Source organism: Macaca mulatta, chromosome 4 (genome assembly GCF_049350105.2).
Source record: "Macaca mulatta isolate MMU2019108-1 chromosome 4, T2T-MMU8v2.0, whole genome shotgun sequence".
Classification (NCBI taxonomy): Eukaryota; Metazoa; Chordata; class Mammalia; order Primates; family Cercopithecidae; genus Macaca; species Macaca mulatta.
Window position 1 is genome coordinate 77,414,415 of NC_133409.1, and position 13,805 is coordinate 77,428,219.

General features: G+C 51.0%; 1 protein-coding gene across 4 annotated transcripts in view; it reads left to right on the forward strand.

Moving 5' to 3' along the window:
- The window catches only part of TMEM181 (transmembrane protein 181), a 110,124-nt gene that overhangs the window by 23,087 nt on the left and 73,232 nt on the right, over positions 1 to 13,805 (forward strand). For 3 of the 4 annotated variants that reach the window (XM_077999618.1, XM_077999613.1, XM_077999614.1), the window contains exon 1: positions 9,491 to 9,634. The exons of the other annotated variant lie outside the window; for it this stretch is intronic. Coding sequence is in view for 1 of the 3 variants with exons in the window: in XM_077999614.1 (XP_077855740.1) it covers positions 9,627 to 9,634 (8 nt within the window). In the remaining 2 variants the exon portion in view is untranslated. Of the gene's footprint in view, positions 1 to 9,490; positions 9,635 to 13,805 lie in introns of those variants that run through there. 4 annotated transcript variants of the gene reach the window in all.

Below are 13,805 nucleotides of genomic sequence, written 5' to 3' on the forward strand. Positions count from 1 at the left end.
AGCCTGTAATCCCAGCACTTTGGGAGGCCGAGATGGGAGGATCACGAGGTCAGGAGATCGAGACCATCCTGGCTAACACGATGAAACCCCGTCTCTACTAAAAAATACAAAAAAATAGCCGGGTGAGGTGGCGGGCGCCTATAGTCCCAGCTACTCGGGAGGCTGAGGCAGGAGAATGGCGTAAACCCGGGAGGTGGAGCTTGCAGTGAGCTGAGATTCGGCCACTGCACTCCAGCCTGGGCGACAGAGCGAGACTCCGTCTCAAAAAAAAAAAAAAAAAAAGAATCATCACTTCTGGCCGGGCGCGGTGGCTCACGTCTGTAATCCCAGCAATTTGGGAAGCTGAGGCGGCTGGATCACGAGGTCAGGAGATCGAGACCATCCTGGCTAACACGGTGAAACCCCGTCTCTACTAAAAATACAAAAAATTAGCCGGGCATGGTGGTGGGCGCCTGTAGTCCCAGCTACTCGGGAGGCTAAGGCAGGAGAATGGCGTGAACGTGGGAGGTGGAGCTTGCAGTGAGCCGAGATCTCGCCACTGCACTCCAGCCTGGGCGACAGAGCAAGACTCCGTCTCAAAAAAAAAAAAAAAAAGAATCATCACTTCCTTCCCATAATGATCCTTTTCCTGATTCCACTTCTGACACATTTGTGTCAACCTAAATAACAAAGAGGCTCTCTAAAAGAAATACTTTTTTCAGGAATAGGGCATTGCAGTGGGAATGTGTGCCATAGTGAACTATGTGCTTTTTCAGGGAGGTATGGAAAGATGAAGGTTTTTAAAGGAAACATGGGGAGGATTACATACTTGTTTTGAGTTAATTATGCTTGGCTACAAGGATCACTCACAAGGGGGATGCCCAGTCTGAAGCTGGACAGGCAGTTACTGGGCATATGTCCTCGCAAAAGTGTGGTATTTCAATGGTCTTTATACAAGGTTATGATTTTTTTAGTCTTTTGTTACAGTTTTTGTTATCAAGCATTTATGCATGAGAATCCTTCTCTTCATGACCTTCTCTGGCTCTATTTGTCAGGATTTTTTTTTTTTTTTTTTTTGGTTTTGGTATTCTTTTTGAGATGGAGTCTTGATCTGTTGCCCAGGCTGGAGTGCAGTGACGCCATCTTGGCTCACTGTAACCTCCGCCTCCTGGGTTCAAGTGATTCTCTTGCCTCAGCCTCATGACTAGCTGGTATTACAGGCACCTGCCACCACACTCAGGTAATTTTTGTATTTTGTTGGCCAAGCTGGTCTCAAACTCCTGAGCTCAAGTGATCCGCTCTCTTCAGCCTCCCGAAGTGCTGGGATTACAGGCATAAGCCACTGCACCTGGCCTGTTTTTTGTTTTTAATACAAGTGACTCCATTTTAATTCTGACAACTTTCACAGTAGCCTATCTTCAAAGGCGGTGCACCTCCCAGGATTCATGCACTTTTTTTTGTCCCTTCCTTTTGGATCTGGGCTGGCGTTGACTCTCTTTTTTACCAACAAATGTGATGCTGAATGACACCTGAGGCTGTCGTAAGAAGCCTTGTAGCTTCTGCTTTGGTGCCTTAGAACATTTGTCCTAGGAGCAATCAGCCACTGTGGTGGAAGGCTCACTACCCTGAGACTTCTATGCTATGAGAAAGCCCAAGCTAGCCATTTGGAAAAGCCACATGGGGGAAAACTGCCTCGCCAGCCCCCAGCTTTCCAGCCGTCCCAGCTCAGGTACTAGACATGCAAGTGAAGACATCATTTTTTTTTGGAGGTCCAGCCGCTATAGTTTAGATGTGATTTGTCCTTGCCAAAACTCATGTTGAAATTTGACCCTGAATGTGGTAGTGTTGGGAGGTGGGGCCTGGTGGGAAGTGGTTGGGTCATGTGGATCCCCCAGGAATAGATTAATGCCCTCTATGGGGGTGAGTGAGTTTTTACCATCTTGGGAATGTATTTGTTCCTATGAAAGCAGGTTGTTAAAGAGTCTGGCCTCCTCAGATTCTCTGTCTTGCTTCCCTTTGCCATCCTTTGCCATGTGATCTCTGTGCATGCTGGTTCCCTTTACACTTTCCACCATGAGTGGAAGCAGCCTGAGGCCCTCACCAGATGCAGCTGCCCAATCTTAAACCTTCCAGCCACCAGAATCACGAGCCAAATAACCCTCTTTTTTTTTTTTCTTTCCCCAAGACGGAGTCTCGCTCTGTCACCCAGGCTAGAGTGCAGTGGCACCATCTCAGCTCACTGCAACCTCCACCTTCTGGGTTCAACCAATTCTCCTGCCTCAGCCTCCTAGCTGGGATTACAGGCATCTGCTACCACGCCCGGCTAATTTTTGTATTTTTTGTAGAGACGGGATTTCACGATGTTGGCCAGGATGGTCTCTCACTGGCTAGTCTCGAACTCCTGACCTTGTGATCTGCTTGCCTTGGCCTCCCAAAGCGCTGGGATTATAGGCGTGAGCCACTATGCCTGACCCCATAAACCTCTTTTGTAATGGATTCCTAGCCTCAGGTATTCTGTTACAGCAACACAGGATGGACTTAGACACCAGCACAGTTGAGCCTCCACACAACCACAGTCCCAGCTGTCAGTTGACGGCATTCTCAAGAGACACCCCCAAGCCAAGAACCGCCCAACTAAGCTCAGTCAACATACAGAACCATGAGAAGTAATCAGCTTATTTCAAGCCATTGTAGTCGGTGACAGAAATATTTGCAGTGGTCCCCCACATCCTGGTCTTCATGCCCTTGCATGACCTCACCTCTTGAGTGTGGGATGAACCTACTGACTTCCTTCTGAAGCTCAAAATGGAGCAAAAGTGGTGGGATGTCATCTGTGAGATTAGGTTATAAAAAATTGTGACTTCTGTCTTGCTCTCATGCTCTGGCTCTTCTCATTTGTGCACTCGGAAGAAGCAAAGCTACCACATGGTAAGCTGCCCTATAGAGAGCCTCATGTGGCAAAGAATTGAGAATGATCTCGACAGCCCGTGAAGTGCTGAAGCCTGCCCATGACCACATTGTGTGAGTTTGGTGGTGGACCCTTCCCTAGTCGAACCTTGAGATGACTGCGGCCTCAGCCAAAACCGTGATTGCAGTCTTGTGAGAGATCCTGAGCCAGAGGACCCAGTTAAGCTGCACTGGATTCCTGACCCACAAAGGCTGTGAGACTACAAATGTTGTTTCAAGCCAGTAAGTTTTGGGGGCAATTTCTTATGTAGCAATAGACAACTAATAGACCTGCTACATTTTAGCATCGTTCATTATACTGTAATAAGTAATGGGAACAAGTACTTTGACCAGAAAGCAAAACTAATGGCCTTATATTGTCAGTAAGTGCTGAGCAGAAGAATGCCTGTGTTCCTGGTGGGTGTTATAAAACTTGATGAGCACGATAAAGCATTTGAAGCAGTAAGAGCGAGCGAGACTCTTGCTTCTAAGGATCAGTGCTTAGGAGTAAAGGAGCCACTGGAAAGTAAGCTCCCATGCCTGCTGCAAGTGGGCCAGCAAGGTACAAACCCTCCTTCCAATTATGGGAGGGAGGGGCTCTGGGGAAGGTAGCTCCATGAGGGAACTAAGCACCACAGGAAGCACCTCAGTTCATGCTGTGCTTTTTGGAGAGAGGTTGAGTCAACTGAAGATGGGTATCTGGGAGCTGTCAAAACCTCAGGTCAAGAGATGTCTCTAACATCAGCTGTCACAAATTATAACTTTGCTTGAGGGGAAGCCTGGATTGTGAGATTTTCCTGCCTTGGAATGAAGAATAGAGAATTAGAGTTGTTGGTACTGAATTCTTCTATACTCTCTGCACTGAGCACGCAGATCAATTTCCTTTTTTTCTACAAAATCTTCCATATATGGATGTTATGGACTGAGATTTATATGTTGAAGCCCTTGCTCCCAGTATAGCTGTATTTGGAGTAAGGAAGTAATTAAGGTTAAATGAAGGTATAGGTGGGGCCCTCTTCTGATAGGATTAGTGTCCTTAGAAGAAGACACTCTGTCTCCCTCTCCCTTTCCCTGCACACACACACTGAGGAAAGTGTGAACTGAACACACAGTGAGAAGCCATTGCATGCCAGGAGAAAGCCTTCACCAGAAACCTCATTAGCCAGAACCTTGATCTTGGACTTCTAGCCTCTAGAACTGTGAGAAATTTGCAAATGAGACTCTTGAGTTGCTATCAACTTTGAAAAATAGCAGGGAGTGGCTGGGTGCGGTGGCTCACGCCTGTAATCCCAGCACTTTGGGAGGCCGAGGCGGGCAGATCACGAGGTCAGGAGATCGAGACCACGGTGAAACCCCGTCTCTACTAAAAATACAAAAAATTAGCTAGGCACGTTGTTGGGCGCCTGTAGTCTCAGCTACTCGGGAGGCTGAGGTAGGAGAATGGCGTGAACCTGGGAGGCGGAGCTTGCAGTGAGCCGAGATTGCGCCACTCCACTCCAGCCTGGGTGACAGAGCAAGACTCCGTCTCAAAAAAAAAAAAAAAAAAAAAGAAAAAAGAAAAATAGCAGGGAGTAGGAGTCAGCTAACTATGGACTGGTGGGCTTGACTTTGGTCCTATTCTGGAAGGAATTATTTAAAAGGATGGTTTTTTGGCTCGTAGAAAATGAAATGAATATTAGGTGTGAGTAGGGATTTTTCTAAGAATAAGTGATGTCAGACCAATCTAATTTCTGATGTCTTAGATTCATTTTGGAATAAGGTAGAGTTTCAGACATATATATATGTGTATATATATACACACACACACACACATATACACACACACATACACGGCTCAAATTCCCCAATTAAGTGAGATTACTGGGAGAATGCTGTGGACATGGTATATCTGGACTTTAGAAGGCTTTTAAATAAAAGCAAAGTTTATCAATGTGGGCTGAATAACTGTGGTTGGAGAGACTATACCCGGTGGCCCGTTTGTGCCCAGCCTCTGCTGGTCACCATGTCCCTGTTGCCTTCACCATTGCATGGGACACTGGCCCTCGAAGGGCATGGGCTTGGGGACAGGACACTTGGGTTCTTACCAGTAGTCCCTGAGAAGAATCACTCCCTCGGGCCTCAGTTTTCTATCTGTAAAATGAGGATAATGACCAGCTCATATCCCAGGGTCTCAAGCTTTGCATGTGCTCAGCAAATGCTGGCTATTCTCTTAAGATGGCATGATCCGGCCAGGCGCGGTGGCTCACGCTTGTAATCCCAGCACTTTGGGAGGCCGAGGCGGCTGGATCACGAGGTCAGGAGATTGAGACTGTCCTGGCTAACACGGTGAAACCCCGTCTCTACTAAAAATACAAGAAATTAGCCAGGTGTGGTGGCGGGTGCCTGTAGTCCCAGCTACTCAGGAGGCTGAGGCAGGAGAATCGCGTGAACCTGGGAGGCGGAGCTTGCAGTGAGCGGAGATCGCGCCACTGCACTCCAGCCTGGGTGACAGAGCGAGACTCCGTCTCAAAAAAAAAAAAAAAAAAAGAAAAGATGGCATGATCTCAGATGGAGAGCTGTGGATATGTCATGAGAATGGAATAACGGGCTGAGTGGGCTGAAGCCGCCAAGACATGAATTCATTCTTGGACTTCTACGGACCTCACCTGAAATGAAGCTCATTCTGAGCTTAAGGAGGAAACTTGTGCAGCAGAAGAATGCTCAGAGCAGTGGCCCTGGAAGTGAATATGGAGGGATCTGAAAATGCATCACGTAGGCCGGGCTTGGTGGCTCACGCCTGTAATCCCAACCACGGAGGAGGCTGAGGCAAGAGGATTGCTTGAGTCCAGGAGTTTGAGGCCAACCAGGGCAACATAGTGAGACTCTATCTTACAAAATTTATATACATATAATACATAAATTAGCTGGGCGTGGTGGCATGTGCTTGTAGTCCCAGCTACTTGAGAGGCTGAAGCGGGGTGACTGCTTGAGCTCAGGAGTTTGAGGTTACAGTCGGTTATGAGCATGCCACTGCACTCCAGCTTGGGGGACAGTGTGAGACCCTGTCTCTAAAAAACAAAACAAAACAAAAAAACAGGTCATGGACCACGCATGGTTGCTCATGCCTGTAATTCCAGCACTTTGGGAGGCTGATGTGGGCAGATTGATTGAGTCCAGGAGTTCAAGACCAGCCTGGACAACATAGTGAAACCTTGTCTCTACAAAAAAATACAAAATTAGCTGGGTGTGGTAGTGCACACTTGTAGTCCTAGCTACACGGGAGACTGAGGCCGGAGGATCTTTTGAGTGGGAGGCAGAGGCTGCAGTGAGCCGAGATTGCGCCATTGCATTCTAGCCTGGGTGACAGAGCGAGACTCTGTCTTAAAAACAAACAGGTCATATGAGAAATGGCTGATAGAGCAGAGCAGGCTTCTTAGAGCCCAGAATATTTTGGGTCCCTTTCCCCTTTTCATGACATGGATCATAGCACCTTTCATTTCCTTTTCTATCACAGCTGTAATTAAGTAACTATTTATTTATTTGAGACAGAGTCTTGCCGTGTTGCTCAGGCTGGAGTGCAGTGGCGGATCTCGGCTCACTGCGGTCTCCACCTCCTGGATTTAAGCAATTATCCTGCTGCAGCCTCCCAAGTACCTGGGATTATAGGCACCCGCCTCCATGCCCAGCTAATTTTTGTATTTTTAGTAGAGACGGGTTTTGCCATGTTGGCCAAGATGGTCTTGAACTCCTGAGCTCAGGTGATCCCCGCCTCAGCCTCCCAAAGTGCTGGAATTACAGGCGTGAGCCACCATGCCCGGCCAATTAAGTAATTATTTAGGTTATTGTTTGTTCTTGACTAGAAAAGGACAGGGACCTCATCTGTCTATTCATGTTGTGTTTCCAGAGCTGAGAGTTGTTTCTGGCACACACAGAGTGCTCCATTAATGTTTGAAGAATAAATAAATGAGAAAACGAGTATGACGGGAGAAGAGGAGCCACGTGGTTGTTTACATCCTTGAAGGAGTGTTGGGAGAGGCCTCTTGCTGACCTGCGTGACACTGGACAGCAAATCCAGTGGGATCTGACAGGAAGGAGTTGCCAGGAGGTAGTTCGGAGCCAGATGCACAGTAAGGGCCAGTGGTCCCTGGGGTGGCGAGAGTTTCCTCTTGCTGGAGATGCCTCAGGAGAGGCCAGGCAGCTGGCACAGAGCAGGGATTTCCATGTCACCTCATGCCGCTCTGGGCTGGAGGTAGATACTGGCTGCCTCTAGGCAAATGTGGCCAGCAAATGTGCTTTGTTTAGTCCCTCCCAGGGTTTAAGATATTTTTTCAAATTAGTTTCCAACATTTTAGAATCAGAAGTGTCGAAAGACAAAATGACAGCAAATTTAAAGATCCTAAATAGCTTTTCTTCGTGATTCTAGAATTGGGTAGCCCTCAGAACCAACAAGTTCAAAGGACTCCGGGACTGCAACGTGGTTGGACAACATTTATGGACAGAAAGTGGAACTGAGGCTCAGAGACGGCTTGATTGGTTACAGCTTTGTGTTCTAGCTTATTTGAATCAGCTAACCACCCGAATGACAGAAGCTCAGTGGCTGTGATTGGCTGAGACTCAGCTGTTTGTTACAAAAGCATCCTCCTCAATTAGGGTGTCCTCTCTTTTATGTTAACTATGCCAGGCTGCAGCTCCTTATGTAAGGACTCAAGCAGGGAGGCATCCTCAGGCCTAAACATTTAACAGAAGGTGTCACATGAAAATGCATGTTTGGGCTGGGTGCGGTGGCTCACGTCTGTAATCTAACAGGCCCCGGGGTTGGCGACCCCTACTGTAGCTCATAGAGCTGCCTCCGACTCACCGCTTCCTGCGCCCCACGTCTCTGTTAAGTCTGTCCCGGCAGGTACCGGGTTTGTGTTCTGTGGTCTTGCTGCTATGAAGAACCCTTTCCCTCTGCGTGTGTATGAAAAGAACTTGAGAAATAATCTGTTATTTTTTGAAGAGTTGCGGTTTAGGATTCAGAGCACTAATGAAATTTTGTGTTACTATTCCTTGGTGTCCTGGCTCAGACTGTGCTTTGCTTGGTATCTCCCCTTTTTCCCCCCGCTCTTCCTAATATCCACCTCACCCTCCAGATTCAGCCCCAACTCTGCACATTCTCTCCCCTATGTTCTCCACTCCCCCAAGGCGAGTTAGGCACCCTTCCTCACTGTAGCACCCTGAGCTAAGGGTACCTAACTTACTGTTGGTAATTTTCTTTGCCTGTAATTTCACTGAGGGCAGGAACTGTTTTATTCATGTCCACACCTTTCTGCCAGTAGTAAGCCTGTTTACAGTTTAGTGAATGAATGAGGGTACATTGCAAAGGAAGCCTGGGAGTCCTTTATTTAACTCATGCAGACCGACTTTAAACCCACAGCACAGGGGAACACGGGACATTTTGAGTAATGCTCCAAAGAGAATCTCAGAAATATCTAAACCTTGGTTCTCATCCATTCTTGATTACAGAAATGGAGAACAGTGAGCCAAGATGGTAAATCAGAAAGGTGCTTTTGGTCCACTGGTCTCTTCACACTGTGTCGAAGCCCCGGATCCCCACTCCTGTTGCAGCGCCGGGCAGAGTGGGGCTTGCACTTTCAGGTCCATTTCCAGCTCTATGGGATGCAGGATCCACAGCGCATCCTTCCCCAGGGCCAGAGCCTGGGATGGAAGCTCTCACCCTGTGCGTAGCTGCAGTCTAGAAGCGGCTTGAGGCCGGGCGCGGTGGCTCAAGCCTGTAATCCCAGCACTTTGGGAGGCCGAGACGGGTGGATCACGAGGTCAGGAGATCGAGACCATCCTGGCTAACACGGTGAAACCCCATCTCTACTAAAAAATACAAAAAACTAGCCGGGCGAGGTGGTGGGCGCCTGTAGTCCCAGCTACTCAGGAGGCTGAGGCAGGAGAATGGCGTAAACCCGGGAGGTGGAGCTTGCAGTGAGCTGAGATCCGGCCACTGCACCCCAGCCTGGGCGACAGAGCAAGACTCCGTCTCAAAAAAAAAAAAAAAAAAAAAAAAAAGCGGCTTGAGGGAGAAGCTACCAGAAAGAGCCTGGAAGGTCTGTCATCATTCAGGGTGGCAGAAGTTTGCCCTGGCTTTTAACCTTTTTGGGGGTCACGAGCCCCTTTGGGAATGAATATACAGCTATAGCTCCTCTCCCTAGAAAAATGCAGACATCCGTAGCGTTTTCCAGACAACTGCAGGGCATTCATGGACTCCCGAGGCCCATGCTTACGCCCCGACACTCCGGAAGTAGGAGTGAATGAATGAGCAGTTTCCCTGCCTTAGGGACAAGAAGTAAATTAAGTCATTCATTCACTCATTCCGTCTTGAGCCCCAGTTCAGGGCTAGCCTGGGTGCTTCCGGCCGTGGGGCTCCGCCCTCACAGGGGGCCACGAAGCGGGACCACTCCCCTCGCCGCGTGCCCACCCCCCTTGCCGCACCCCCGACCCCCGCCCCGCTCCGCGCGCCCCCGACCCCGCCCAGCTCCGCGCCGCGCGCCCCCTTCCGCCGTGAGAGTCCCTTCCGCGCACGTGACCTCGGCGTCGCGCTCTGATGAGTTTTCAGCTGCCGGCAGCTTCGGGGCCGCTGTCCCTCCGGCTCCGGCTGCGGCTGCCGAGGCTGCTGCGCGGCGCCCGGCAGGCTCGGGACGCGCGGGCCGGGGCCGAGAGCTCAGGGCGTCGAGATGGAGCCGTGAGTCCCAGGCCGAGTGGGCGGGCTGGCTGGGTCTCCGGACACTGCAGCCAGAGTTGGGGCTCCCCGGCTCCCGGCGTCCAGCCGCGGGGTCCCTGGCGCCCACGTGGAGCGAGGAGCAGCTAGAGGGGCGCTGAGGGGGGGCTTCGCGGGCGGGTCGGGCGGAGGTCCTTGCGCGGGGCGAGAGTAGACCGGGGCCGGTGCTCCCTCCGGCCTGCCTGCCCGGCCGCGGTTAGAGACCGGGATGCGATAGGGGTTCCGGGACAGGACTGCGAGCGGGAGCGTGCACTGGGGGGCCGGGAGAACCGGGGGCGCTGCGGCCCTTCCCCGGCGGAGGGTGACCGCCCGCTCGGAGCCCCGTCGCCTCCCGGGCAGCCTCTCCTGCCCGAAAGGCCTCGCCCCGTCGTCCCCTCGGTATCGAAAGGGCCCCGCGCTGCCCTGCGGTCTCGCCCAGCGCCGGGTGCGAGGCCCTCAGAGACGTTTGGTGACGTGGGCACCGGGGAGCCTGGCGCAACAGCCCCTTTGGACCCGGGGTGCCGAGTTTTATGAATTTTATGCGTTTTACGATCTGCTGACTTTGGGCTTATTTTTTTTTACCTCTTTGAAGTTCAGGGTTTGTAATGAGGAAAAACCTGTCGAGGGCCCTATGGACGCCATCCCTAAAGCTTGCTTTTGATGCAACAGTCGCCTGGGTGTTCCCCTGGGCGCATCTGGAAAAGAAGGAGACGGAGTTAACCAGAGGGTTAGCGCCGCGTGGAGTTGCAGGAAGTCCGGGAGAAGGAGTGGCTCAGCTGTGCAGCCGCACCTGGCAGAGGAGGCTTCCAGGGCCGGCTCCCTGCACTGAACGCAGCCTCCGAGGTTCCTGGGCGCGCTTCCTGGCTTATGTGCGGTTTTTGAGGCAGAAGGGTTTTGTTTGGATCTCTGCTGATTTCTCTGCTTTTGGACGTGGTCAGAGAAGTAACATCCAGGCTTGTTGCCTTAACGCAAGTGCCTGTGACATCTGTTTTTCCTGTGCTTCCTTAGAAGTTTTTGACTTTGGTATGTTGCTTTATCACCTCTTGGGAAACTGGAATGGCATTAAATATCAGACCTATGTGGATGTTTTAAGTATTTTAAAAGCCAAGTGGAGGTAGGTTAGTAGTACTGCCTCTGCACAACTCCAGAGGGCAGCATTCTTGTGCGGCCTATGTGAATAACACTGCTTGGAATACCAAGGGAACGGTGTGTTGTGGAACTGTGGCCTTGTAGCAGAGTGACAACTGCGTGTTATAGGAGGTCTCTTACCGCCGCCCCTTGGATCTGCATAGGTGGGCTGGGTGTGCTTTTTCAGTAGGAGAGAGACCAGGAGTGTGAGGTGGTGAGGGCTTTGGTCAGGACAGGGATCTGGGTCTTCTGCCAGGGTCCTGTGCTGTTACAGGACAGGGAACTAGGCCAAAGAAAGCAGTTGACTAAGGAAAGGTCCCGAGGAGGACAAGCAAAACACAGCTTGAATTTTGTGCGAGTTTGACGCCTCCCTCTGTGCAGCAGTAAGCGCTTTGTGCCTCAGGCTCTGTGGAGCACTGAGAGTGTTAGGGAAGAGGGGGATGTGGGTATCTGGAAATCAGCCCACCTCCATCGGCCAGCATTCCAGGCACCTACCTGGAAACTGAGAAAAGTTTGGTAGCAGATAAAATCCTCCTAAAAAACAAGCCTGAAAATCCGAAGTGCATCCTGGACTCAGGGGACTGAGTGCTCTCTGTCCTTGGCTGGTGTGCCTGAGAGCCCAGAGATGAGAAAGGTGAGAAGGAAGAGAAGTCCAGGGAAAGAATGGGAGAGAACAGCCGCTTGGAGGAGCCAGGGGCAGCTTCAGCACTCTGCTTACGGTGTGTAGGGGACCGTCCCCCTGCAGACCCTGGCCCTGTGACCTCACTCATTCGGCCCAGCCTGCTCTTTAAAAAGGTAGGAGAGGTTGCCATCAAAACCCATCAGCAAAAAGAGGTAGCGGTTCTTACGGCTTTACTTTGAACTCTCCTCCAATCTCCATTCCTTCCCTGATGATGCTAGGGACGGGAAAGATGCCAGGAGTCTGAGGATGGTGTGGGGCGTGTCTCATTTGCTAACTAATGTGACTTCTTGTTTCAGCTACAGGGCTGCACGGAGTCGAGACTTTCTCATGCTCACATGTTGCTTTGGTCTTACTTTAGTATTTCTCTGCAAATTTAAATAAGGCTGTTTTTTGTCTGTGTGTGTCTTGCTTGGCATGTGAAGCCATTTTTTAGCGTGTATTTTATGTGTTTCTTTCATCCTGGGGACATTTCAGTGTAGAAGTGTATTAATTAGAGCTGCCTTCGGCCAGCAACAAAGCATGGCACAGACAAATTACCATGGAGCCCTGCTGTGGTTTCAGGGTCCTGGGCCTCCCGAGTCTCCCTGTGCTTTTGAGGGTACACCAGGCTTGGGTCAGTATCCTATTCTTGCAACAATTTAATTATTTAGGACTTTGTCTCCTAGAACGGTTTTTTTGTTTTGACCAAAATGATCTCTAGAAATAGTAAAAGATAACTGTGAATGTTCACCATGTAGCAGGTGCTGTTGTATGCACCTTACATCCATTGTTTCATAGAATCCTCACAATCACATTTCGTGAGGAAGTTTCTCTTTTCCCCATTTTGCAGATGAGGAAACTGAGGTATGAAGAAAACAAGTGAGTTTGTCAAGGCCTTAGATCTGAGCCCAAACCCTGGGCCACCTGGCTCTAGAGCCTACACTGCTGACTGCTCTACTCTGCCCCTCTCAGTAACTGCTGATAGTTAATGGTTACTTGGCAAGGGTTTTCATGTCGTAACGGATTTAATTGCCACAGCATTGTTAGGCCTGTGGGTTCCCAAGTTTCCTGAATTTTCAGGAAGGGGGTGTTTTGTTTGTATTTTGAGACGGAGTCTTGCTCTGTCACCCAGGCTGGAGTGCAGTGGTGCAATCTTGGTCACTGCAACCTCCGCCTCCCGGGTTCAAGCGATTCTCCTGCCTCAGCCTCACAAGTAGCTGGGATTACAGGGAAGCGCCACTGAGAGGTGACAACATCCTAGCAGCCCGCGCTCTCGGCACCTCCTCGGCCTCCGCGTCCACTCTAGCGGCGCTTGAGGAGCCCTTCAGCCCGCCACGACACCGTGGGAGCCCCTCTCTGGGCTGGCTGAGGCCAGAGCCGCCTCCCTCTGCTTGCGGGGAGGTGTGGAGGGAGAGGTGCAGGCGGGAACCGGGGCTGCGCGCGTCGCTCGCCGACCAGTGTGAGTTCCAGTGGGCATGGGCTCAGGCTCGGTGGGCCCCGCACGCGGAGCGGCCGGCTGGTGCTGCGGGCCCAGGGCAGTGAGGGGCTTAGCACCCAGGCCAGCAGCTGCGGAGGTTGCGCCAGGTCCCCTAGCAGTGCCAGCCCGCAGTCGCTGCACTCAAAATCTTGCAGGGTTTAGCTGCCTTCCCGCGGGGCAGGGCTCGTGACCTGCAGCTTGCCGTGTCTAGCCCCGCCCCCGTGGGCTCCCGCGAGGCCAGAGCCTCCCCAACGGGCGCTGCACGCTACTCCATGGCACCCAGTCCCATCGATAGCCCAAGGGCTGAGGAGTGCAGGTGTGACTCAGAGCTGGCAGGCAGCTCTGCCTGCAGCCCCCGTGCAGGATCCACTAGGTGAAGCCAGCTGGGCTCCTGAGCCGAATGGGGACTTGGAGAACTTTTATATCTAGCCAGAGGATTGTATGTGCACCAATCAGCACTCTATCTAGCTAATCTGGTGGGGATTTGGAGGACTTTTATGTCTAGCTAGAGGATCATAAATACACCAATCAGCACTGTGTCTAGCTCGGGGTTTGTAAATACACCAATCAGTACTCTGTGTCTAGCTCAAGGTTTCTAAATACACCAATCGGTACTCTGTATCTAGGTAACTCTGTGTCTAGCTAACCTAGTGGGGACTTGGAGAACTTTTCTGTCTAGCACTCGGTATCTAGATCAAGGATTGTAAACGCACCAATCAGCACTCTGTCAAAATGGACCAATCAGCATTCTGTCAAAACGGACCAATCAGCTCTCTGTAAAGTAGACCAATCAGCTCTCTGTAAAATGGACCAATCAGCAGGATGTAGGTGGGGTCAGATAAAGGAATAAAAGCAGGCTGCGTGGGCTAACCAGCGGCAATCATTTGGGA